Here is a 26,942-nt window from a genome sequence, read left to right on the forward strand (position 1 = left end):
CAGTGCAGGGACCAGATGTCTCTCCCAAACATCCCATTTATTCATCCGCTGTTGTGAAATTCTTCTCATTGTCTCACACGTCTCAGTCCCATCTCTGCAATTAAGCCACAAGCACAAGGACCATGTTTTCATTTTTTTTCTCTTTGTTTTAGCCACACTCCATCTTTCACTGAAAACACTATAGTACAGAAAATACGTGAAGTACTTAATCAATATTTGGTTGATCGTGGCCTGGTGATTCAACTTGCTATCATTTCAATACTTTTTGAACTCTGGATCAAGGAAGATACTCCAGGGAATGGAAGAAAGTCCACTTTACTGTCCCCTGCTGCACCTGGCAGTCAATTCTGGAGTTGAAAATATTTTCAAATGTCTTTGGTGTCTAATAGCGCTTATTACATGCAGTGAAATACTATTGCAATTATCTCAACAAACTAGAAATGTTTATCTTATGGGTCAAATCACAGCCCTATACTCAGTAATAATACATGTTACTTCCTAGGACATCAGTAGTAAGCCTTGGCTCAGTGTTAAAACAAATTTCATGGGCTAATTTTCTTTGAGCATTGGGTTAGTGAAGACAAGTTCATAGGTTAAGGGACGAATTGGGTTCACTCTTTTCCACAGTCACAGTATGTAACTTTCAGCCAGCTGTGTAAAACATGTGCCAATAGTCACAAGGGAGATGAGAGGGGTTCTTGAAAATATCTTCTTGAGAATCTATACAACTCAAAATTAATGTTTTCTTCTCTAGTTATTATATATTAATATTATCATCTTTGGCTATAGTGTGTCAACACATCTTTTTATATAATACCACCTTCTAAAGTAATATCCAACTATTCCCTTAAAACTAGAAAAACATAAATTCATTTTTAGCATTAACATTACATAATTGAACCATCAACTATTTTTGTTCAATAAATTTTAGGCTTCCACCAACACGATTTTTCATATTTGTAAAGGGTTTTAATCTGATTACACTTTACTAAATTCAAGAACCCAAAATAGTTATAGTACACAATAACACACTTTCTGCTTCTTAACATCTGAATAAAGTAATACAACTGCGTTAGCAATGTAAGGGATTAAAAAAAAAAATCTAGTATTCTCCAAAAGTCCTTCATCCTCAGAATGTTGAGAGAATTTAATTTAGATTGACTAACTTTGTTTATTTTGCTTTCCTGGCTTTTGGATGATAAAGCTATAATCCTGAGGAGGTAAGAGAAATGGAAGCACTAATAAAAAAGGTCTTTGTTAGCCTCACAGATGAGTGGAAAGTGCCAAGTAGAAGGGAAGCTGCTGCTGGCCTTAGCTCCTACTGACTTTCACTGAGGATCTTAGTGAGAGCATCGGGGCTTTGGCTTCATCCCTTCCCTCAATGTCAGGCCACATTCCTCTGTGATAGGTCTCCTTGAGTTCATTTGATGTATTTTACCAGTGTCCTTCAGGACTTTTAAAAGAACCTTGGGTTGAAAAAGAGTGCTCGTATCTCATTCGGTGATAGCTGTAAGCAGATCTGACATGGCCTGAAAGTGATGGATGGTTATTGGTTTTAACCAAACATCAAGACTGCGTGGGAAATGGTGTTGAAGGGCAGGATCCAAGTACAAATGAATGTGTTCTAGAGCTCAAGAAGATGATAGGTTTATGGGTCATCTGGTCATCAGGATGCACAGTAAGTACCTTATCATTGCCTAACAGCATGCTGACCACTCTGTAACATGGAGGTCTTTTTAACTGAGAAGAATCGATTTAGCCAAAACATTCCTCCTTGGAACAAAAGTAAAGCGTAGGAGGAGTGAATATAACACAGGTCATTTTCAGGGGCATACATCAGCAAAATGCACACACAGCATAATTGTACAATTTTAAAAAAGATGAAATTTCTAGAGCCTGCTCTTACTTATAAGTGGAAAGATAGACATGATAACTTATATTTGCAATTAAGTTACAATAACACACTTATTTTGAATCATCTCCATATAAGGATACAACAGATATTATTTGGAAGCATAGAAAAATTAAGCGTTTTATTTCAGAGAAATGAAAAATAAGTCTTAACTGTCACTTCAACATTACACTAAGTTGACTAAGCAATATCATGCCTTAGAAGCAAGAATTCTAAAGTAAATGGTTAGTTCTGAAGCTTGCTCAAAAGAGGCAGAATAGAATAGGCTTCGGTGTATGAGTAAATCTTCAATGATATTTATTACAGAGAAGATTTTACTGTCCAGTTGCTGTGAAGAGAAACAAAATGAAGACTAAACTTTCATTCTTCTTAGGAATTCATATACTTTTAAGAAAGTGAGAGTATCTATAAAGTAATAAGTGTGTACTTATACATTCAAACATAGCCCCTGATTGCTGAAGAAATAGAGTGACGTACGGAATGACTTCCTAGGAAAATTGTAAGAAGTTGTTCAAAAAGGGAAGATTTGCATTGGCAGAAAAGATGGAGGAGAGTTTTCTACAGAGAACACCGGCTGGCATGAAGGAAGAGGTGATAAGCAGTTCCGCTTAATAAAGTAGGATGTTGGAAATGGGGGTAGGGAGAAATGAGTCAGAAATAGAGTGAAAAACGAGATTCTGGTGGAACACCTTCCAAGACTCCCAGAGTAACGTGAGGCCAAAGACCGTTTTTTTTTAATGTCAATGAAAACCATTTAGCAACTGCATTTTCCAAATATATCCTTGGCCAGGGGGATCACCCTCTTCCTCAAAGATAAAAGGAGCTTAAATATATAGAAGAAAGGAAAGATCACTGGGACATCAGATGCCCGAAGAAGAATGTCTTTAGATGGCCACGCAGGGTTAGTTAGGGAAGATACGAGGACTAGAGAGGGGCACAGTCAGAGAAACAGAGCCAACAGTTACAAGAACAGTATGGTTCAAGTGACTGTTTTGCTGTCTTGCAAAACACCCCTCTAATTTGTTTTCACAATGGCTGAAATAATTGCCTTCACTTACCAGGGTCAAAGAGGAGGTGGAAATGTCACCAGACTGAGCAAAACTGAGTGGATTCTGGCTGATTACAAATCCCTTTTTCAATAAGCAATGGGGCTCTGCTTTGTCAGGAGAAAAGCTAGAAGCTGCATAATTAAATAGCAATGTATTTTGTTACCTTGTTAAAGAAAGCTACCAGTGTGAAAGTGGCCTGCAGCATTTATACACTTGCAAAGTTGATTTTCTTTCTTTTCAGAAAGTGGGAACATGGTGAGGTATGGAAATTGCGGTGCTTTTGTCATCTCAAGCAGAATATAACAGACCTGCACACATCTGCAGAGATCCATACACGTGCCCCACGGAGAGCAGGGCATAGGTGTCTCCAAAATACCCTTCCAAAACTGAAAATGACATTTTTGGTTTTTCCTCACATGTTTCATCGCCCAATATTCTTTCCTGGCTCAGAGGCCTGAGTCTGGGGCAGAAGAGGCCTTAGATGTCTGCCAGCTCAGCCTGCTTGCTGAAAAGACCAAGGTCTGAGGGAAGTGATCTGCCCGAGATTACCCAGCCTGAGAAGAGCAGAGCCAGGGCAGTGCCTGGTTCTTCCCACTCCAAGACCAAGGCTCTTGTCCTTGCCCAACTACACTGCCATGCTCAAGAGACCTATGTCAGGAATGATACAAGTCATTCCCTGCCCATTGAGACATAACCTCAAGGAAGTGTTCAGTTCCAGGAAATTTAGAAAATAATAAGCTTGAATAATTCCATAAGTCCACGCAAATAGGACATATCTGGTCTATTTATAGTGTGGGGACCTGGAACTGGCCACCCCAAGATATGTCTCTTTGGCATCAGGATCATTTGAGGCTGATTGCTTTTGATAAACTGGGACAGGGAAGGAGGCTCTGAGGAATGGAACTTGCCCTTTGTTAGGACACATTTACATTTGTAAGGTAAATCTCTATCTGTAAAAGGTGCCTCCCTCTCTGTACCAGGAATAAGAAAGGCGATGACCTTCTCTCTAGAAACTCTTAATCAATACCAAAGGCAAGGACTTAAATCTGCATTTTATTGTGCTTGTCTGGTAACCTCCTGTAACTGACTTCCCTCCCCCTCCCAATGTTGTCATTTCTTTAAGGATTAAGCATCTTTCCTTAGGGAAGGAAGTGATTGCTTCGCTCACCTGTGACCGCCCAGCTCCAGACAATAGACTTGCCTCCTGCTACACCCACCAAGATAGCAGACCATTACCTGCTGTGTCCATCAAGTGCCGACAGGGCAATCTTGTGACTATTGTGGGAGGGACATTTCAATCACATGTGAAACACCCTGTTTGGGGCTATATAACCACTATGTGCACCCCACTTCTTCCGTGCCCTTTCTTCCTTAGGGAAGAAAGGCCCCGGGCCATGGTTCCTCATAAAGCTTTGTTTAATTTTCTCTTGCTATTCTGTCTCGTGTGAATTTAATTCGTTCTCCGGCCAGACGAACCCCCATTTGTGAAGAGGAAATGTCTTCCTCCCCTACAGTACAGAAAACAAAGTTGCGGTGCTGGGGGAAGGAAACGCTGTAGTAAAGAACTGCTTACAGGTGTTATGTGGAGTGATAAAGGGATGTTGTATGAAGCCAAGAGAGTCACGCCCTAAAATCTGGTGCACCCAAAATGGACCCAGAAAATGAGGATTGACAAAGAAGGCTGGCAAAAAGAGGAAGTATTTTAACTGACTTTATTATTTTGTAAAAGAGCTGGACTGATGAATATTTTCTAAGGTCTATCCAGCACAGCCCAGGCCTAAGTCGCTGTAATAGACAGCCTGGGCAAACAAAACTATACACCAAAAAATGCTTCCAAGACATTGGAACATACAGGTTGAAATAACATATCCAGGACTAACCTTCTAGGAACCAACCGAACAGTTAACAATACATTCTAATATTTTGCAACTGGTAATCATGATAAGAGATGCTGAGGCTAAGACCATGATGCAGGGAACCCAGTCACCAGTGTCTACCCAGTTCTTTGGGAGAAGAAGCCACCAAAATGAAAAATAAACCTTAGGTGGAGCACACTGGCAAAAAAGTTGTCACTGAATATTAGGTTTTCTAGTCAAGTAGAAAACAGACAAATGGAGAATAATTATCCTCATATAAAGATTGTACTACAATAACTTCAGTGTACTTGCCTAGCCCCTTGGTTACATGGATACTAATATAACCCAGATCAAATCATTTCTTACAGCTAAAATCTTAAACACGGTAAACTTTAAAAAGTAAGCATAATTCGATTCTTCATTTCTGCTGTCATGGATGGCTACATAGGGATGAAGGCAGGCATTTCACAGTCCGTTTTTAAACACTATAGTGAGTTACCTGTAGGAATGAAATCTATGATAGCTTCATTGTCGCCAGAGAATTCATGACACATCATCTTATTTGATTGCCTCTTTCCACCCATCCAATTAAAGGCAAACCAGGAGATTAGCCTTCCTCCCTTTCTAACTCTCTCTTTTCTGTTACTTTCTTTTTTTGCAACGTTTAAATACTTTTAACTTAAATATCCTTTGAGGCCAAAGGCAGTCTACAGCAAAGTCATAGGTAAATCTTAGTACAGAGCACACCCCCTGACACACACATTTATAATAAGGCTTCAAAAGATCATTAGATAATTACCACCAACAAAGCCTTCCAAAGAAACCAAAAGGATCAAAGGATTATATGGTTACAATCAATAGGGAGATTTAGAATGAGACAGAATGGTGGGGTCAGGACACATATAAAGTAATATAACCTGATTTTGGAAAGCCCAGGGGGTTTGGTTTTGTTTTGTTTGCCTGTTCTGTTTTATTTTGTTTTTTAATCAGCAGTGAAGGTCTGTTTTCCTAGGAAATGTGAAAGAAGACTAGCCAAGGAAAAGCATGCTGTCATTTATTCCTTTTCCTTTCACACAGTCTTTGGGGAGCCCCCAGTGAGACCACCATAAAAGGCCATCTTTTCAGCACATTAGTAACTGAGTTTCTTTGGAAAAGGACCAGGACTAACCTATCTTCAACAACAGGGAACAATGCTAATGAGCCTACAATGGAATTCAAAGATGTGTATTGAAAGTTTCTGTTTGCCAACACCACATACTGCAGCAAACCTAACAGTGAGACTTGTATAGAGGGAATGGATTCTGTGCCAGCGCACAGCGTAGAGTGGGGCAACATCTCTATTCATGCGTTTATAGTTAAATAACAAGGGCAACACCACTCATAGGGAAAAACATTTGGAATACACTCAAAAAAACAGTAAGGAAGGAGAAATCATGGGCATTCGAGTTGTCAGGAAAATTCATCATTATTTGTCCTTAGAATCTACGGAGGTGGTTCCAAGACTAGGGGATTAATGAGCACTGAGGAGGGACTTGAATGAAGGACAATGAAGGTGATCTGCCAGAGAGATGGTAGGAGCTGATAGAAACCATACGGCTGAGTGAATACAAGGGAGCTGGGATCTGGAGAGGGGCCCACAAGCAGGGAGTAGAAATAATTCACTAAAGCAACATGAGCTAAACCAGGGTGAGGAAGAGCCTCAAAAGTGAGCACTAAAAAGTTTGAATCTAATTAAAAAGCCAATGGGAGATTCCATAGTCAGAAACTGAATATAGGGCAGAAGAAAACACTCTAGCAACTTTGCATTAGCTAGTCCAAAGTCATTGCAAAGTGGCATACTGTGATGGCCAATACTGAAAGTTCTTCCTAGCAAGGCAATTAAAGATCTGCAGATGTTTGCATCTGTATCATCAGCCAGATTTACTCATTACATTTCACTGATAAATGGCTTATAGAAAATAAAAGGGGAAAACTTCTAACTTTCTTAATTCACTTCACTATTCTGGTCATAATAATTGTCTTTCTATTGTGATTATTTCCTCAAGGAAATAGCTTTCTTTCAAGAATTCTTCCTTTTTAAGAATGAGTGCTATTGACAGGAAATTAGATCTGTGTTTCCTTGATTATAGAAGTATGGGGGAAGGACAAGTGGATCAGGAATATACCTTTGAATTGTTCTTATGTGTCAAGGGTACTGCTCACTGTTATGAAAAAACAAAACAAAACAAACCAAAATCAAAATCCTCCCTCTTTAATGATTAAACCCCACCCCATAATGATGAAGTCTCCATTCAACAAAAACAATCATGATTTCCTATTCCATGAGCTCAAATCTCAGCAATGCTATTGAAAGAGAGTACAGGGGAGTGGCTAAGAATAGTGTCCGGATCTAGATTACCAGACTCTGAATCCTAGTTCTAACCCTTACTGGCTCTGCATGTGACATTGGACAAGTCACCTAATAGGTTTGTGCCTTGCTTTCCTCATCTGTAAAAGAGGAATAACAGTAGTACTATGACTGTTGTAAAGATTAAGTATATATAAAACATTTAGAGTGGTTGGTTAAGTATATATTAGTTGGGTGTCACCTTAAAGAAGCTATTTAATCACTTTAAGCCTCAACAGAGCATATCTTAGGACACTGCCTGGCACTTATAAAGTTTTAATAAATGTTGATATCTTTTTAGTTTTAAGCTCAGATAAGAGTATTTTATCCCAAATAATTTCAAAGGAGTAATTAAAATTATTTTGCTAAAACACAAGGAGTCAAATAATTAATCCCTTAAAGCTTAGTTTATCAAAAATCAATTATTCTTTTTCTAATTTTTCGATTTCAGAAAGTATCATAGAATTTTTTTTAAAATATAACTCTCAAGATGTTTAACCTTTATTTGAATATAGGTTTCTCTTTTCGATAGTAAGGGGAGTGAGATACACTGAACTTTTCTAACAGTGTAAACTAAAATGCTGGATTAAAAAAAATCAGGAAATTTGGGAAGATGGTGGCAATAGATGCAGTAGACATTTTGAATATTCCTGAATCTCCACATAGAGAGAAATAGAGAAATTAGAAGAACCAAAAATATTTAAAACAAAATAAGGTAAGTTACCCTTATAAACCTCAAAATTTCAAGTGCCTGGAGAGAAGCCACCAACAGCCAAAAGACCTGCATTCCACCAGTGTCTGCACAGGAAAGTACAGGGAAGCAGTGGGGTAGGTGATGGACCCGAGAATGGAAAAGCTTCAAAATAACCAACAGATATTCCCTGAAAAGTACAATGGGCCAATCAACATGACACCAGCTACAGAACCTCAGCAGTTTTTCCCATTTTTGTGGCTCACAAGCACAACGGCCCCAGAAAGGACTAAGATACCCAGAGCATTGTAGCCCCAGTGAACTGTCAAAACTGACCAACTAGGACTCCCCTTCAAGACAGGACCCAAAGTGAGGGCAAACTTCTGTGAGCGGAACATACATTGAGCAGAACAGAGACAACAGAAGGAATGAGGTCTGGATGAAAGTGAGAACAAGAGTCAGAGCCAGGAAGTCTGAGAAACAATCTACCATATTCTTAACGGTACACAAAACCAAGAGAAGAATGAGCTCTCTGAGGCTAGAAGAGCTAACTGAAATATTTTTCTTCCTAAAATTCAGATAAACTAATTTCATATGAAAATAGAAATAGAAAGATAATGAGGTAAAAATCTCATAATTATTTTAGAAAAGAGAATAAGGAACAGAATAACATTGGTACAGACAACGAAAGTGCATTGCAAAGACTTGCTCAAAAAAAAGTAACATACTATTCAAGGGATTTTAAAGACAGCAGTAAAGTGATAAATGAAATAAAGAAATAGCATGAATCAGAATTAGAATAATTCAGAAATGAGGTGATATAATTCAACAAAGAACTAGAAATAAAAGAAAAAGAGCATTTTGCAAATTAAGACTAAACTAGAAGGAAAACGAACGGAAATAAATGCAACCAGGAAAGCCTTAGGAAAAGTAGAAGATACAAACAAGGAACCTTTTAAAAATCAAAAAAGAAACAAGAAAAGAGACAAAAGGAATGAGAGAGAGAATGGCAAATGTTGAAGATAGGCAAAAAGATAAAACAAACATATAAAATGATTTCCTGAAGAAAAAAACCAGAGCAAAACAACAGAACAAATATGAACACTTAATTCAAGAAAACTTTCTGAAATTTTCTTTAAAAATTAAAACTATATATTTAAATAGCATATTATATATCTGAGAACAATAATGTCTCAAAGTGTTCTACACTAAGGCACATTTTCATAAAAGTACTGGACATTAAAGAAAAATAAAAGATCCTTTGGATATCTAGACAAAAAATGTCACTTTCATAAGAAGAATGATACAATTAGACTTTAACAGTAATGCTTTATACTAGGAAAAAATGGAAAATTTAAAATACCAAGGAGTGAACATGTGACCCAACGATTTTGTATGCGGCACAACTAATTTTCAAGGGTAAAAGGCTCAGATGAACCGCTATTACATGAAAGAACTCAGGAAATACTATTCCCAGTAGATTTTCCTAAGGAATTTACTAGCTGATGAGGATCAGACAACCAAAACAACTAGAGAGACATCAACATAATGACTGATGGTGAGCATTAACTAGTTACTTCTGCAACTAAGTCAAAAATAAATGTCTTAAAAGGCAGAAATTATAGTGTGCAGTGGCTATAGGATCTTAACATCAAGTTATAAATCAACAAAAATGCAAGGAAATATATTTTAATGCTTTCAGTAATCATAATTGAATGTGGTAATATTCTGAGAATATTGTATGTTAAAGTGGGATAAAGCAAAAGATTAAAGATGTATATGTGTTTGTGTGTCTATATACATCCTTAATCCATACATATCTATCTTATCTCTGATCACCAAAAAGGCTCAGAAACAATGACCAACATGGTAGCACAAAGTGCCCAGCCTGTAGTCTTAAAATACTATTTCTCACTAAAAGAAATTAAGAGGTTTTGGAGAAATGACATTCAGGGCAAGAAATACACTGTCATGCCAAAAATCAAGGAAGTGATCTAAGAACACTAGGGCAATGTCAGAGGTCTTAGGAGCCAACCTTAAGGTGCTCCCCCTAGCCAAAGACAGAACAATTTAAACTTCTATAAGAATAAGAAATGCACTTGACTGAAGCCCAAAATCATATGTTAAAAATCATTCATTCATCAAGATGTTTTTAAAAAAATTGGTCATTTTTTTAAGGCAATGAAGAACCAGGTAATTATCTTGATAACCAGATAAATAAGAGGACAGATTCAAACAGTTATTCAGTTTTCCTGTATGGAACTGTGTTACTGAGTAATCAAATAGTAGAGGAGATGAAGCGCCTTTTTATAAAGTGATAGAATTAGAAAAATCCCAATGACAGAATTAGAATATCACTATTTGACAACCCCCAAATAATAAATCTAGGTATTGAACATCCAAAAAAACCAGTGAAATCCAGATACCACTTGTCCCTGATAAAAGAACACACTACCACCGATGGACTTGCAAAAGAGATCAGACCTGACCTTGATCGAGCTCTGGATCCAGTTGCTAATTAGTGGGAAATACAGAGGACAGAGGAACATGTGAGCCGTGCTGCCATTAGAGCTCTTGCACTCAGCGAAATCCAGTCTGTGTGAAATTCTGCAGTTCAAATGGCCTGGGTGCTTCAGTGATAAATTCTCAATAAAAGAAAGGGGTAGATGGGGAACTGGTATTTCAAAGATACTTAAAAGACATACCATACTTCAAAAACTGGGCAAGATTAGACTACAGTATCTAAAGTAGCATATTTGAGTGATAAAAATTTATAGCTATGCAAAAAAATTACTATAAAAATCAGGATAGTGGTTATCTTTAGAGGACCAGGGGGAATGCAATTAGGATGGAGACACATGGAGGGGATTCTATTTTTGGCTTTGGTGATGGGTGTAAGGGTATTAACATGATAATAATATGCTAAGCTATATATTGTTTTATTTTACAACAAAAATAAAATAACTTTTAAAACCTCATCATACACACACAAGCACAATCCCCACTGTTAAGAAAGACAGTAAGGAACCCATAGATCCATTAAACAAAGGGAATTCAGCGACAACAGTAGATGAACAGGTCCCAAAACTACCTGACATCCTAAAGGTCTCTGCCAAACCCCGAGGACTCGGAGCCACTCTTTGATGTGCCTTGCGTATGAGGCATAGGAAACAGATGAGAAAGCCTGGAACCTGCCCAAAGAGACTCCTACATGAAACTGTGCCCCAAAGAGCTAAATCAGTGTAAGAATGAATAAGAAATAAAGCCTACAAAAGACTCAGGAAGAAAACTTGGTGCTGCGTGGAATTAAAAACAAAAACAAAGAAAACTCTTAAGTGAAGTTACCGCCATCAACTGACCACCACACAGTCTGAATTAACGTCTGTGTTTCCTGCATATTTTAAACAAGAAACAAGCACACACACATACAAACTCACAAAAGGAGAATTTAATTTATGTGAATCGAGTTTGGTAGTTCTCTGTGGTGACTGAAAACCCCTCTGAAGGACTTTAAGAATCCTCATGCATCAAGTCCAAGGAAATGAGCAGCTCACATAGGATAATCCTAAAACACGTGAATAAAATTCAGTAAAATTGAACAAGAAAACAATTTTGAAGAAATTATCCATGATGCATTCCAGAGAAACAAAGAGATATAAAATACGAAAGAGAGGGTAAGACACATATGAGATAGCATGAAAATGCCTAATATGCATCTAAAAAGAATTCTAGAAGGAGATGTGTAGAGAAGAGAAAGCATTCAGAGAATGCTTGTACTTAAATGTCAATGTTAGAAAATAAGTAGAAAAAGAATGCAAATAAGCCAAATGATTAGAAGAAAGGAAATTATAAAGATAAGAAACTAATACAACAGAAAGCAAATATATAATACAGAGGACCAATGAAGCTATAAAACAGTTTCTTGAAAAACCAATAATATAAAGAGGGCTCCAAGGCTCTTGTGAGAGAGAAGAGACACACACAAGAGAGAAGCAGACACAAATACTATTAAAAATGAAAAGACAGATGTCACCTCAGGTCTCACAGAAATTACACAGACAATAAGAAGAGATAAAAAATGTATGCCAAAAAATGAAAAAACCTTCAACAAAATGGATGAATTCCTTGAAAAATAGTTACCAATACTTTTTCAAGAGAAATAGAAAATCTGACTAGCCCTACAAACATTAAAGAATATGAATCTGTGATTGAAATTTTTCCCACAAAGGAAACGCCAGCCCAAGACAACTTTACCGTCGAAATCTTCCAAGCTATTTCAGAAATAGATAACTCAAGTGTCATACAAAGTCTTCCAGAGGTTAGGAGATGAGGAAACACTCTCCGACTCATTTTATGAAGCTAGGAGTATCATACACGCATTGTACAATAAAAAGGAAAATTAAAGGCCAATCATACTCATGAACATGGATGTAAAAATCCTAAATAGAATATTAGCAAACTGAATCCAGCAATATATAAAGGAGATGAATATAATAATCAACTTGAATTCATCTCATACAAATTAGATTGGTTTCCATCAGAAAATCAATTAGTGAGGTGTACCATAATAACAGACCAAAGGAGAAAAACCATATTATCACCTCACAGATGAAGAAAAAGGTACTCAATAAAATTCAACACTCATTGAATTTAACAAATTTGAATGAAGGGAAAAGTCCTTAAAAAGCTATCTGCAAGACCACCACCACCAGCACCACATCAGTAAACTTCACACTTATTGGAGACTTGTGGGTGCATCCACTTTCAGATCAGGAACAAGTCAATGATGCTGATTGTCTCTACTTCTATTCAATACTGTCCTAAAGGTGCAGAAAGGACCAGAAAAAATACATACAAAGCACAATGGCTGGAAAGGATGAAACAAAATTCTGATTACTTACAGATGATATTGCCCTTACAGAATTCTTTCCTCACAAAAAGACCCTTCAGATGAAGCTTATGAATTTAAAAGTTTAACAGGAATCTTGATTCAAGATTTTGAAACAAGAAACTTGAGACATGATTCTAAAAGTCAATTGCATTTCAATATGCCAACAATGGCCCTTTAGAAAGTTTTAAAACTATAACATAAAATGCCACTAAAAAATATAAAGTACCTAAGAATATATTTAACAAAAGATAGACAAATCCTTCATAAAGAAAATTATAAAACTCAAGTGATAGGCATTTAAAAGGTCCAATTAGTCTTTCTAAAAACCCAGTTAAATGTAAAGAGATATGGTTTGAGATGGAAAGATTCATTATTATAAAAATATCAATTCTCTTTATAACGACTTATAGATTCATGCAAGTGCAGTGAAAATTGCAACACAAAACTTGATAAGTTGATTCTAAAATTTATATGAAGGAAAGTCCAAGTATACCCAAGACACTCTTGAAGAACAAAGTTTAGGGCATCTGCTTGCTCTCCCAGATATCGAGATGTACATCTAACAAAGTTAGAGGAATTAAAACACTGTGGTATTGTACAGGAATAGACATATGGATCAATAAAACAGAAAAGAGAATCTAGAAACCCATGTATATAAGGAGATAGAACTGGCTTTGCAAGTCAGTAAAGGAAATAATCATAATGACCGGTTATGTATGTAAAAAAAAATCAAAACAAAACTGGACTTTTACCTCTCATCAAGCCACAAAATCAGTTCCAAGATATTAAGGACACAATTGAAAGGCAATTTGTACTATAAAAACTGTACAAGAGATAATGGGACAATATCTTTATGATTATGCTGTGAAAGGATTTCTTTAAAGAACACACCAAAGGCATAAACGACAGAGAAAACGTTCATATTTGATTACACTAAATTAAAGAATATCTATTCCTCAAAAAAGTTAGAAAAGGTAAACCACAAACTGGAGAAAACTTTCAACACATATAGTCAACAAAAAAAATTTACTAAGAATACATAAAAATGCTCATGACTAACAAAAATGGGAAAAAATGGGAAAAGAAATAAAGAGGCATTTCATAGAAGGGTAAACACAAATGGCCTGTAAATATATGAAAACAATCAATTTGATGTGTAATCATTCAATACAAACTAAAATCATGACACCATTTTGTGTTTGGGATACCATTTGGCTCCCATCAAATTGGCTAAAAAATTTTAATCAGTTAATATCAAGTGTTGGCAAGGATCAATGGGAACTCTTATTCATTGCAGTTAGGAGAGTAAATTAGAATGACCACTGTGGAAAACAGTTTTGTTATTATGTGATAAGTTAAATATGTGTATATCCTAACGCCTAACTATACCATCCACAGGTTTAAACCCTAGAGAAATTCTTGCACATGGACACCAGGAGGAATTATGAAAAATAATGCCCATAGTGATGTGATTTGCAATAGTAAAAACAAAAAAAACCCTGTAACCCACATAAACATTCATCAGCAGACTCGATGTTTTCATATATTCATACAACAGACAACACAACATGAAAAATTAAAAATGAATATGGTACTCATCAACAAGGGTGAACCACAAAAACACTATTTTGAACAAAAGAAGAAAATCACAAGAGTTAACAACATGACTCAATTTACAAAAGTTCAAAATAAGCAAAATTATACACACACATACATATATGGAATACATATATATACACACACACATATGTTCATATGTGGAATGTGCATATATGTAGTAAAATGATAAAAGAAACAGGGAAATTCTTAACAAAAATGCAGAATAGTAGTTATCTCTATAGCACAAGGAAGAGAACGTAATCACAAAGGCAAAGACGAACCTTCCAGATAACCACAGATGTTTTATTTCTGAGGCTAGGGGCTGGGTGCACGGTAGTTCCTTTTGGTGACTATTTAAACTGAGCCGATAAATTTAACACATTTTTACAAATATCTTCTGTTTCAGTAAAACTATATATAAACATATATTTATATAGAGAGAAAAATGAATCTGTGGTATTTGAGCCAAGAGATCGCTATCGATGCTTGAGAGCTTCAGGCCTCACCACAATGTGCTTCTTTGCACAACCTATTGCCAAATAAAATTGCCTCCAAGCCTGACAGTGGGCTCATCCTTGGGCACTTACACTAGCAATTGTGGTTGTTACAATTTTATTTCCAGATACCCCCTACTCTCATCCTTGTCTGCTGTTACTGTTGCATCAAAAAAGCCACCATATAAGACGAGAGCCATTACTGCCAACAGGTCTAGGAGGTAGGACTGGAAAGGGTGCCTGCTTCAGACATTCCAGGGGGAATCAATCAGATCGTTGGCACTTCCTTTCAAGAGAGTCAATTAATGTCTTTTACTTTGTAAGCGGACAGACATTAGTTGGAAGATGACCCTCTGCCAGGGCCCTGGCACAGGTAGCGGCAGCAGAGAGGCATGCTGAGAAGCCTGTAAAATATGCAGACTAACGTGACAGAACTGAGTCTGAGAGCTTGGAGCAGGCGAAGCAGCATGGGCACAGGAGGCAGCTCCAGGAGCACTTGAAATGATGAAGTGATCGGCACTAAACGCAGAGGAAACTCACAGGACAGGGCAATCCATCACTGCCAAGCTTATCTTCTGACAAGGAGTAGACTCCAGCTTCCAGATGCAACATTCAAACATAATGTCTCCACTGGGATTTAGCATGGCAGGTTTCCCTGAAGCTTCGGTTTCACTCAGTTAACTAATTATGAGAGAATGTGACATTGGTATTTACTTTTTTCTACAGGGACAGATCATTTCCAGCAGGAGGGAGAAGTTGTTATTTTTGTTCTGTTTTGTTTTGTCATTAAAAAGTAATTACTTATGCAGTAGTAAATAAACTCTTGTTAGAGGGAAAAGAATGTTTCTCTATAATTCTCCGATTCACCTTAATGCTGACAATCATTTCTTTTGTTTTGTGGGAACACGGTGGATAAGAGAAGAAGAGCTGGGTGTTAGCACCGGGTGTCAAAATTAACTCTAGCACTTAATAGCTGTGTGAGCTTCCGTGAGGTATTTAGGTACTTAGAGACTGTTTCTCCAACTATAAAATTGAGGATACTACATCCACTTTGTCATGTTATTTGTGAAAGATGAAATGAAATAACGTAGTTGAAGTGCTTTAGCACAGTGTTTCCGCATAATAAGTGCTCAATAAACTTCAGCCCTTATTCTTAGTGACTCAGATACTCTATTATATAAAAAGAAACATTTTACATTTTATTTATGCCTTGTCTTGCCAGTTCTCTATGACCACACATCTAATCACGAACTGAACCTTTAACTTTGGAACTACAAACTAATTGTGTATTCAACATTTTACTCTTCTTCACTTAGATAGCAACAGCTTTCCAATGAAAATGTAATATTTAATGACAATGTTGAAGGGAACCTTTCTCACTCCACCCCTTCCTGCACGCCCTTTACCTTTTCAAAGGCAGTACACCATGCTAAGCCATCATCACTAGTAAACCCACAGTGGTTCATCCACTGCTCGGACGGTAACAGCCTTATGTTTAGGATGCTTTTAATAAACTGGAAACTGATTTCACAGATGACTTCCCATCTGACTTCACAACAGTCCCTTGAGGTGGGCAGGGTAGATTTGATTAGCCCCATTTTACAGACAAGGAAACTGACACTAAGAGAGGGTAAGAGTCAATGAAAGGGTAATCTGTGGGAATGGAGAATGCCAGGGTTATTGAACTTCGGAAAATTAGATTTATCAAGAATGAAGTCTCTGCTGGGGATAGCTGAAGTGACCAGTTGTTAGGGAGAGATGTCAGATCATTGCTGGAAATCAACAACACAGAAAATCAGGAGGCACAGGGCTTTATATTCCAATAGCACAATCCATTTTCCCAATGTGATCCAATTTTTCTACCCATGAGTTTGAGAAAGCAAAAATGCTACTTCTTACCTCTCTGACAAGCATACTGCATGTCATTACTGTGTACAAATGTAAGCTTGATGATATAATATTCAAAAGGTTTTATGCTAACTATGGTAAATATGAACAATGAAAAACGCATAAACAAAAGAAAACATAGTTTGAGTGTTAGGTAGAAAATAAAATAAAGGATAAACAAAAGGAAAAGAATGTTTTTCCAAGGATTCATGGGCTAGAAGATGATGAAAAATTAGATAAGATTAGATAAATCAGCATTATAATTTTACATTACTTATTTGAATAATTTTTGGACATTGTAGACTCAAACGAAGCATCATGTACATATAATAAACTTTTTGAAGCCATGAAAATATGAAAGCCTTTTAATTTGGATAATGTTTCACATAGACCAGTTCGTAAAATAATCAATTCTGAAGTTCCATTAATACTGAGCAAGTCACCTTTCAGGACTTCTAAGGACACCAACATACGCTCACTGATAGCTCATAATCTCTTAAGAATTCCTAGTGGACTATAGAATTGCAATTCAGAAGTCCCACTCACATTTTTTTTGGAAATGGGGTGTAAGTTCTTATTTATAGGAAGGCCAAAGCCAACAAAGGTCATTAAGAGGAACCCTAATTCAATAAAAACCAAACGCAAGTTTCTAGTTATCATTTGAACCTGGCAGCCCAGGACCTCTAAATGCAATAAAAACCTAGTCATACCAACACAGACGAGCAAACTAGCATACAACAAAAAGTCATCATTAGGTGGCTGATTGCCTAATTCTGACTTAATAGCCCTAAACATAATTTGCCTATGATTCCTCATAGAACATGATATACCTTCCCTCCAATATCGGGACAGATTTCATGATGCGGCTGCAGAACAGGCCTGCCGAAAACTCCCTCTCCATCTCCGTCATTCATTCATTCAATAAACATCTTTTGCGTGTTTGCTATTTTGCGGGATCTACATCAAAGAACTCACAGCCTAGCAGGGGAGACAGGTAAATCAAGCCTCAAATTTGTGTGTTAAATTCTAGAATGAGGAAAAATATTTGATGCCACAATAAGTGAGTCAGGAAGCTCTCCTGGAGGATGAGATGATTAACAAGTTCTCAAATGTTAAGTGTAAACTGTCTATTTGGCAGAAGGGAGCAGTAACTTCCTGTCAGAAAGAACAGTATGTATAAAAGCAGGGACACATGATAAACTGGCAAGTTCCGGAAATTAGACGTAGTGCCACATGGCCTGCAGAGCACAGAGCATGGGTAGGAGACGGGGGAAAGATGCCAAAAGAAGCAATAAGCAGTAGAGGAAGACAAAGAGTCTATCATTTAGGACTTTCTAGTCCACGTTAAAATACGATATTGGAAAGCTGAATACAATTATTGAAAAAATGAAAAGATTCCATCCTACGGGGCAATGGGAGTAGAATTTTACTATAGAACAATCAGTTTGGTTCTATCTAGGTATACGGTGAACTAAGGAAGGAAATCTAGAGGTATGAATACCATTTAAAAGACAATTTTAAAAATCCAAGTATGACATGGAGAGGCCCTAAACTAAAGCAATGGGGATAGAAAAGAGAATAGAGATAAAAGAAGTATAAAAAACAGAGTTGATAGGATTTAGGGACCAGGAGGAAATGAGAGGATGAAGAGAGAAGCTTAAAACAGCTTTCATAGTCTTTTCATTGGCTGGCTCAATGAATAATGGCGCCCTTAGCTAAATTAGGGACTGCATGAAGAGGAATGCCAGTAGGACTCTTGGAGTCCCCATTTATCCCTCTTTTATAAGATTAATCACATTTTGCTTTATACTTAAGTAAGTGTGTCACTCCACCACCCAACTCTCCACTAGACCCATAAAGCTCCTCGAGGGGAATAATTCTGTATCATACCCCACATTGTCTCTGCATACAGTCCCATAAAGCATAATTGTATAACACGATTATATAGCATAACTGACTCATCGTAGACACTTAATGAACATTTTTGAATGACTGATTGAATAAATAGACAACTCCGAAGGTTAGATGTGACAAAACTATACATCTTATCCTTTAAATGAAATAGTTGCCTCTTAAAATGCAAATAACTCCCCTGAGCTAGGTAACAACTCGCACCACTACCAATTAGCTTCATTTCAGACTCATAACACCCTCTGTAAATCCTAATGTCCAATCTGGAAGGGACTTTTGGGAATACCTACTACAAATTCCCATTTTTAAAGACTAAAATCTGTGATTCAGAAGAGTTACATGTCTGGCCCAAAGTCACAAAAAGCATCTAGTGGTGGGACAGAAATCAGGCAGAATTCACTAAACTTTTCAATATTTGTCAACCAAAATGGTTGTAACAGATTTGAAGATAATACAAGATATCAAATTTAGCTAGGAAGAATTCAGATTTTTAAGGTGTTTGACATTTCACACTAAAAAAATACAAGGCAAACATTTTAGAGACATTTTCTTAAATAATTCTGCCCTCTGACGTGAAATTCAAGGGCTACAGCTCAACTTTTAATCCTCAATTAGTATAAGTAAGATGGATTCTTACCGTGATCTTCTGAAGAGACTGGGGACCTAAAATAAAATAATAAGCATGATAAATCTTTTGTAAGTGATCTGATAATTATAACAACGATCAAGAATAATCTCATGGAAATTATACCCCCCAAATTCAGTCAAATAGAAATTCAATATAATAGATGGTATAATTAATGAGTTGGTTGCATGGTATATTCCAATCAATAACTCCCAAAGCTTACCTGGATTGGCTGAGTGGTAGATGTTGCTAAAATGTCAATCTACTGAATGGTGTCACAGGACTGTAGCAAACTTAATTCAGTCTGGATTTACCATACACAGAAAGAAAACTCATAGAAAGGTGGTAATGGATGAAATCCTGTGATGTCACTAAGTGCCCAAGGCCACGCCTCTAGAGAAAATGCTAAGGATGTAAATAAGCACTAAATTGAGCATCTATACATAAAAAGAAATCGACTTGAATAGTTAAAAATGAGACAGAAGTAAAAGAAATAGCACGTAACCTTGTCATTATTGTTTTTTGTTTCCAAGCTTTGTGGAATTTAATGTTTGAGTGAGCATGACATAGACCTTCAATGTGTTGGCCTTGTGTCCCTAAACCTCTGAGAATCAGGATGAGGGAAGAGGGTGACCTCTGGGGCCCCACAGAACGTTTACAAATCAATGACTTTTGCATACCATTTGAGGATCAGCTCTAGTTATGGTAGTAAGATACCAATGGAGCATCATACCAATCCCTTTCACAATAAAAATCTTGTTTACTTCCCCAGCTGACTACTAACTGAGTTACGTTGAGGAATACAGACAAACCCTTGTAGATGAATTCCCCTCAATCTTGAAAGATATAGTCTTGACTACCAACTCATTCTTTTCTTGGAAGAAAGAGATGCATAATACCATATTCAGAGGTGTTAGGATTTTGAAGGGAAAGGCAAGAAATCAGTTGGGAGGAGTCCTCTCCTCTAATTGATCAGCCTGCCAGAGCCCAGAACAGGGAGATGACCAAAGGCAAATGTGAGAATTTGGTAATAAAGCTCTCATTGATACAACTAATACAAATGTTGGGGAAAGAATGATTCAGGGGATGCATAGTGGTTGAAGGAAAATTTTACCTACTTTGGGATGCTTGGTCCCCCGCTTTACTTTCTCTACAGATCAGTAATGTTTTTGTCCATCATGTGAGGAAATAGTAAAGTAAAAAGACACAGCAGTAACAGTGAGATAGGCTTGAATTTCCATTAGTGGCAAAGTGTGAAATTGTTTGAACCCTACAGGTCTCTTCAAGTAAACTTTTGCATGTGAAAACTACAGAGGGTCCCAAGATTTTGTGGAGAGAGAATGGGCATCTGGGAGACGGACACAGAGAGCAGTGAGAGGGAACCTAACGCAGTTCTAAGTCATCACTGCAGAGCTGGCTCCTTAACAAACACCACTTGGGCTCCCCAGGTGCTGACATATCCTCTCCTTCGAGTTCTCCTATTCCATTCTGTCCCATACCAGTCTTCCCCACTAGGTTCTGAGCTCCCTGGAAACCAGGACCTGAATAAAATGTATTGAATTGAATTAATTTCAATATCACCACACCAGTGTTCAGACTCAGATACATTCTGGGGCTCCTCAAAAAGTCACCATGTCACCTTCAAACTACCTTCAGGATAAGTTTGCTGCCTCCTAGGCCAGCTGCATGGGGAAAGCCTAGGGAATGAACCTGAAGCTCCAGATTTGTGACAACGTGGGCACTCTCAGAGCCAAAACACATCCAATGTACCCAGCAAAGAGATACCCACAGTCTGCCTAAATGATTAGGAAAAACAAAGGGGAGAAGGTTTTGAATAGAGGTGAAATGGGATCGGAAGATGAGTCTAAAGAGTGAAATAAGATGAGATAACTTCTTAAGCTGCCTAGGGCATAGAAGAGTGAGCAACAAGGAAACATCTCCACTCCAGGTGTTTTCTGATGGGAAGTAAGCAAAAACACATCTTGGACTGTTTGCAATTCATTTCTCATAGAGCTATAGGGACAAAGAAAAGTCCATGGCAATGGATGGCTGAATGTCTCAGGTAGAGGGCCCGTGAAGCCGGCTTTGGCTGCCTTTCTAAAAAAGCAAAGCACTAATATTAAATCTGAAAAACTCCAGATGGCTCCGTTAAAGTCCCAAGGGGCTGCATTCTGCGATACATCCAGGGAGTGGGGAAGAACTATCGATTTCAGAGTGTTTTTTAAGGATTAGAGCCACGTTGAGTTTCTGTGCAGAATGTCTCCCACATGCCTGGATTTGTGGAATTTTAAGCCATATGGAGTATTTCAATCCTCACTCAGTATTTCACCTTTCATGGTAACGAGTCACTAAATTATATGACTGAGACATGCACATCATCCATTATTGCTGGAAATGGGCATAAAAAGTTTTACAGAACTTAGCTTAGGAGAGAAGCAATATCGTGAAATCAGCAATACGAGTAGTTATTTTTAAAACAGAGAGCTTGAATCCCAGGAACAGATAACCTTCCTCAGCCTGACAACTGAGGAATAAATGCATGAGAGCTCACTGCTTATTCCTCCCACTGCACCTGAAAGACTTGTGGTTTTGCCCCTGACTGTTTATTTCTCCTCCAAACACACTTCATCTTGGAGCTAGCATCTGCTCTCACCGGGTAAATTATTACCAGCACTCAAGTAACTCCAGAATTTAGAGTTCTCCTCCTCTCTTCTTTCCTCATCACTAGTCTTTTATTACAGTCTATAGAATATTTATATGTGATTTTGCTTTGTTTTATTTGTTTTAGTGGGGTTTTTTTACGTTTTTATTTACATTTCATTCAGATTCAGCAAACTAAAACAAGAAAAGCAAAAACTCAAGTCCTGCATTTAAAAAGTTTGTCTTATTTTATTAAATCTTAATAATTATTATTCAGGTTTGAATCTTTCCATTTGTGTTGATTCAAACCAGAGGAGTAATTATTACTTGAGACCCTATTAAGTACCAGGCCCTGTGCCTAGTGATGGGGATACAAAGATGAACAAGATATCAGTTTCAAGGAACTTATAATCCAGTGAAGAAGAAAAAGATGTAAACAAATGATTACAATTCCATGAAAAAATGTAATGATCAAAATATACATGAAGTAAAGAGGTAGCACAGAAGTGAGGGAGACCAATTCTGTTCCAAAAGAGTGAAATAAGGCTCCAGAAAGTGAGAACCATCTGACTAGGCTCTGAAGGATAAGTAGAAGTTTATTAGGTAAAAAAGAAAGGAGAAGAATTCCAGATAGAAGCATATGAATTCCAGAAAGGCTTATGAAAAGGAGAACAGATATGAAACTTCATAAGATGTGATCAGATATACAAGTAACCCAACGTTGCTAAAATGCAAAGGAGTAATAAAAGTTAGGACTAGAGACTTAAGAGGCGGGGGCCGTTTCAAACGGCTTATAATTTATCTTGTAAGCTAAATGCAGCAAGGATCTGAAGCAGAGACATCGCACATTCTCATTTGGGTTTCTGAATGGGCAGGCTGTGGAAAGCAGATTATAAAGGAGCAAGAATAAAGGCAGAAGACAAATTCAAGACTATTTTTGCAAAACTTTCACATTAATTCCTCTGCTCTTAAATTCTTTTTGAAATTCATGGAAAATAACAGGGAGAATGAGAAATAGGAAAGGAAATATCATCTTTAACTAAATGAGAAGATGCCCATAAACCGGAATCATCATAGATGAAGAAGAGCTACCAAGTATAGGAAAAACCGGACCAAGTTTCAGGGAGACAGAGAGAGAGTGTTTCAATCCTAGTCATCTTAAGAGACATGAGCTACCCCATGCACCACAGAACCTATGACAGAAGGCCCTCCACTCTGAGCCAGGGGTCCTGCTGTGAGGAGAATCAAATCCCAGAGGAGAGTGCTACTAAGAAAGAGTTTAAAGACAACAGACCCAAAGTCAAGCTTCCAGAAACACACCAACCTACTATCCCTAATTATCCATCTCAAATTAGCAGTTCCAAAAAGGACTCACCCAATGCAAATATGAAGGATGAACAAAACGGAACTAGCATGACACCCACACACAAAATACCCCAAAAAGAAAGCCGGTCAAGGATCTGCTAACACACAAAATGTAGGCTGGGAACACGCCAAAAAACTATGGCACGAAGCAGGTAAAATCTGTGAACAGATCTCCATGAAATTTAGCAACGGAAAATGGGAAGGAAGGCAGGAAGGAAGATCGAAAGGGAGGAAGGAGGAAGGGATGGAAATAGAGCCTCTGTGAACAGAAACTTAAAGAAACACGATGATCAAGAAATAGTTATAAGACGACAGCAGAGTTGAAAAAGCAAAGGTTTGCCCAGGGTCTCTGAACTAGTAAGTTATAGAAAAAGCTTGAGGGCTCTTTCCATTGTGTCACCACTCTGCTGCAAACAGAAAATTAAGAGGAGGGGAATAATTAAAAATGCATTGAGAAATAATCCATTCATTTAGTCATCCATTCAAGCATCTGCTTTGTGGAAGTCTGTTCAGCTTTTTTTCATTTTGATTGACTTTTCTGTGAATTTTGACTTGAAGATTTGCTGGTGAAAGTCCCCTTCCCAATGTTAACTCTGCTCAGTAGAATATTCTCTCCTTTTAATTGAAGGCAATGCTTCTCAAGTGAGGGTATACACAAGAACTTAAAAATAAGGGAAGCCCCAGGAAAACAAAACACTATTATTAGATGGGGGATATATAACTTAACTGAGAAAAATTAAAATGTTATTTTTAAATTGAAACCAACATATTATGGACCCAAAGCAAGAGTCACTTGAATTCTTAAAATAAAGCAATAAACGTAAAAAAAAAAAATCTGTGTTTTAGGCAGTCAGCTTCAGGCTAAGTCTCCAAGGCCGCTAAGGGGGTCAGTTTGTTCTCCTCTGGAATAGGGGGATTTCCAAGGAAAAATCTGATAACATGAAATTATCCAGTTAAATACAGCTATAACATTTTGGAATGAATCATTTTATAAGATTAATGTATGTAGACATCAAGAATCTGAGGGACTGAGACACGAATCATACATTGGCTGGTGGCTACTATATTGGACAAAGCAACATCTAGACCCTGTCATCAGTCACTAAGACCCAAGGAATCTCTAAGAAACTCAAAGATAGTTATTTAGATTGACTTTCATCAGCAAGTTTCCATTCAAGGCCTCTAATCTTTCAAGAAGATCAATTACAATGCTTAGGGACATTGAAAAAGGTGCTCTGTTTTCTAGCAGCAAAGTAGTAATACATCCATAAGAGCAAAAGAGTATTATATTTATGAAGGCAAAAACGTCTTTAAGAAGTATTGCACTTCTCATGATGTTTTACTGTTTGTAATCAATAAACCTAGAACTGAGATGATGGGCATCATGACTATTTCAGCCTTTACAATATGGTATAATACTTTGCAACATATTTTAAGTACATGCATTTTCTTGGCCCCTTCCATGAAATGCTCTAACCCTACAAGCTCATCCTAGACAATTTCTTTTTTATTTAAATGAAACTATCTTCATTCTCCTGTTTTTTTTTTGAAAGCCTCTGTAATATTTTGCTTTTCTTTTCATCTCATGGCTTTAATTCAATAGCATCTATGGCTTTTCTAGTTGGCTCTGCCTTGGAATGTCTGTATCATTTCCTTCCTTGGAAATAGATAGGAGGTCAATAGACTATCCATTTTAGATAGAGTCTTTCCTAAAGATAGATTAGACAAATATTGGGGACCCATCCTACATGGGTCTATTACTTTTTGGAGAGAATCATCCACCATTGAATGTCAATTTCCCTTTCCAGTGTCCCTAACACATATACATCTATTTAGCATTTCTAAACTATCACCTGGTCAGGAGTCAGCCAAGGGATGGGTCACCACATGGAGGTGAGCTTGGAATAAATATATAGGACAGGTGTAAGAGCCAAGTCTAAATAGGCACAAGTGTAGAGATTCATCTTCTGAAAATACTCAGCAATGGAGTATTTCTCTAAAACTATGGATGGGGAGGAGAGCTCTGAGATGTTCATACTTACAGCCTAGCTGGAGAGGCTGGGGCACCTTCATTTCCTGGTTACCATCATAAAATTATAATAGAAAACAAACGAGGAATGCTGAGGTGAGCTAGAAGCTGTGCTACCTCTACGCTCCGCTCAGCACACTACAAATAAACAAATTCTTCCCTGGCTGTGAAGTCCTCGTTGGGGAACAAAGAAGTACACACACTGACAGCAACTCTCTCTCTACATGTACTTTATCAATTTTCCTTTTTATGCCTGCCTTTCATCTTTACCCTCCAGTTTTGGGGATGAGGACCACAGCAAAAACACCACCTCCTATAAGCATGGGGTGAGCATCCATCCTAGTCAAGAAGGAAAAGAGAAGCCTCTGGTTCCTAGCATTATATCAGCTCTGAATGTTCTTGCCCTCTTTCGTTTGTCATTCAACTTTATTTTTTCCCTCTCCTTACCACAGCCCTGAGACTTCCCTGAGCTTTTCTCATCCAGCTTCCTCACACTTTGGTGGAGTCCAATCTTTCTATAAAACAGCCTCCCATCATGTGCTAATGTTCTTTTTCCTACTGAAGAACATCAGGAACATTCAGTCCTGAGCCAAGTTCCCCAGGACTCATTCCCCGCCTGAATCATTATTTCCAGTTATCTGTTAACAAACTCCTGAGACGTGGTCCAAATGGAAACTGACTTCCCAGCGGGACACTCCTTCCAGGGATATGTCAAGAGTCCACACACCCCACTGCTGCAGAAACACCATCTTTTATTTTTCTCCTGTTTTACCTTGATGTGATGATGCCACACAAATTTATTTCCTCAAACTACTGATAGACAAAGAATTTTTACTTAAATCAAGCAAGCCAAGGGAAGATCTCCTGTGATTTGAAAGCACGGCTGGAGATGATCATCTCTGAGCAACAGCTTTTCTCCCTCGAGCTTCCCTCAAGCATGTGCATTGCCTGAAAGACTGCTATGTCCCGCCTATGACATCATTTTGAGGGCTTGATGGAGAAACAGTGAGATCATAGATCTAGGTAACATCTTAACCACCATTACTGTAGTCGCAAAATATCTCTAACTAGGTAAAAGAGAACCAGAAATCCCTTGGCGCTAAGAATCTCCATCACTGATTCAATCCTCTCTTTGTCTGCTCTTCCTCCCTCTAATTAAGAATATTGCTATTAAGACAATGAACAAAGCACATACAGTAAAAAGAGCAGGCGAGAATGAGAGGGAGAGAGATGAAAGTTACAGCAACCACACAAAGTGGCATTGAAATGAGAGAAAGACAAACACATTCTCTATTCAAGTGGTCACAGACCCATTGAGGGAATGCCAAACAGCCTCAAAGGTAACATTCACCACCAACAGAGGGGAGGGTGCAGAAAGAGCAAAATCCAAGGAAGGAGAGAGAGAGACGGGCGTTTGTGCGGAGGTAAGGAAATAAGTCCCAGAACTCAAATAATAAGGCTGTTTGGCGAGGTCTTCATCTGATGTAAATTTGCTCTAATTGCCTTCACGCTCATAATTTCCTATTCTCCAAGACTCTCCTACCCAAATACATACCCGATGATCCTCGCAGGAGCTGTACTTGAAAAATCTTCTGTGTTTTTTAAAT

At 37.7% G+C, this 26,942-nt stretch overlaps 1 protein-coding gene across 6 annotated transcripts in view; it reads right to left on the reverse strand.

The window, feature by feature from the left end:
• The window catches only part of DGKI (diacylglycerol kinase iota), a 429,721-nt gene that overhangs the window by 29,146 nt on the left and 373,633 nt on the right, over nt 1-26,942 (reverse strand). For all 6 annotated transcript variants that reach the window (XR_011504777.1, XM_070514279.1, XM_070514275.1 and 3 more), the window contains one exon: nt 19,314-19,339. Coding sequence is in view for 5 of the 6 variants with exons in the window: in XM_070514279.1 (XP_070370380.1) it covers nt 19,314-19,339 (26 nt within the window). In the remaining variant the exon portion in view is untranslated. The remainder of the gene's footprint in view (nt 1-19,313; nt 19,340-26,942) is intronic.

Source organism: Equus asinus, chromosome 1 (genome assembly GCF_041296235.1).
Source record: "Equus asinus isolate D_3611 breed Donkey chromosome 1, EquAss-T2T_v2, whole genome shotgun sequence".
Lineage (NCBI taxonomy): Eukaryota > Metazoa > Chordata > Mammalia > Perissodactyla > Equidae > Equus > Equus asinus.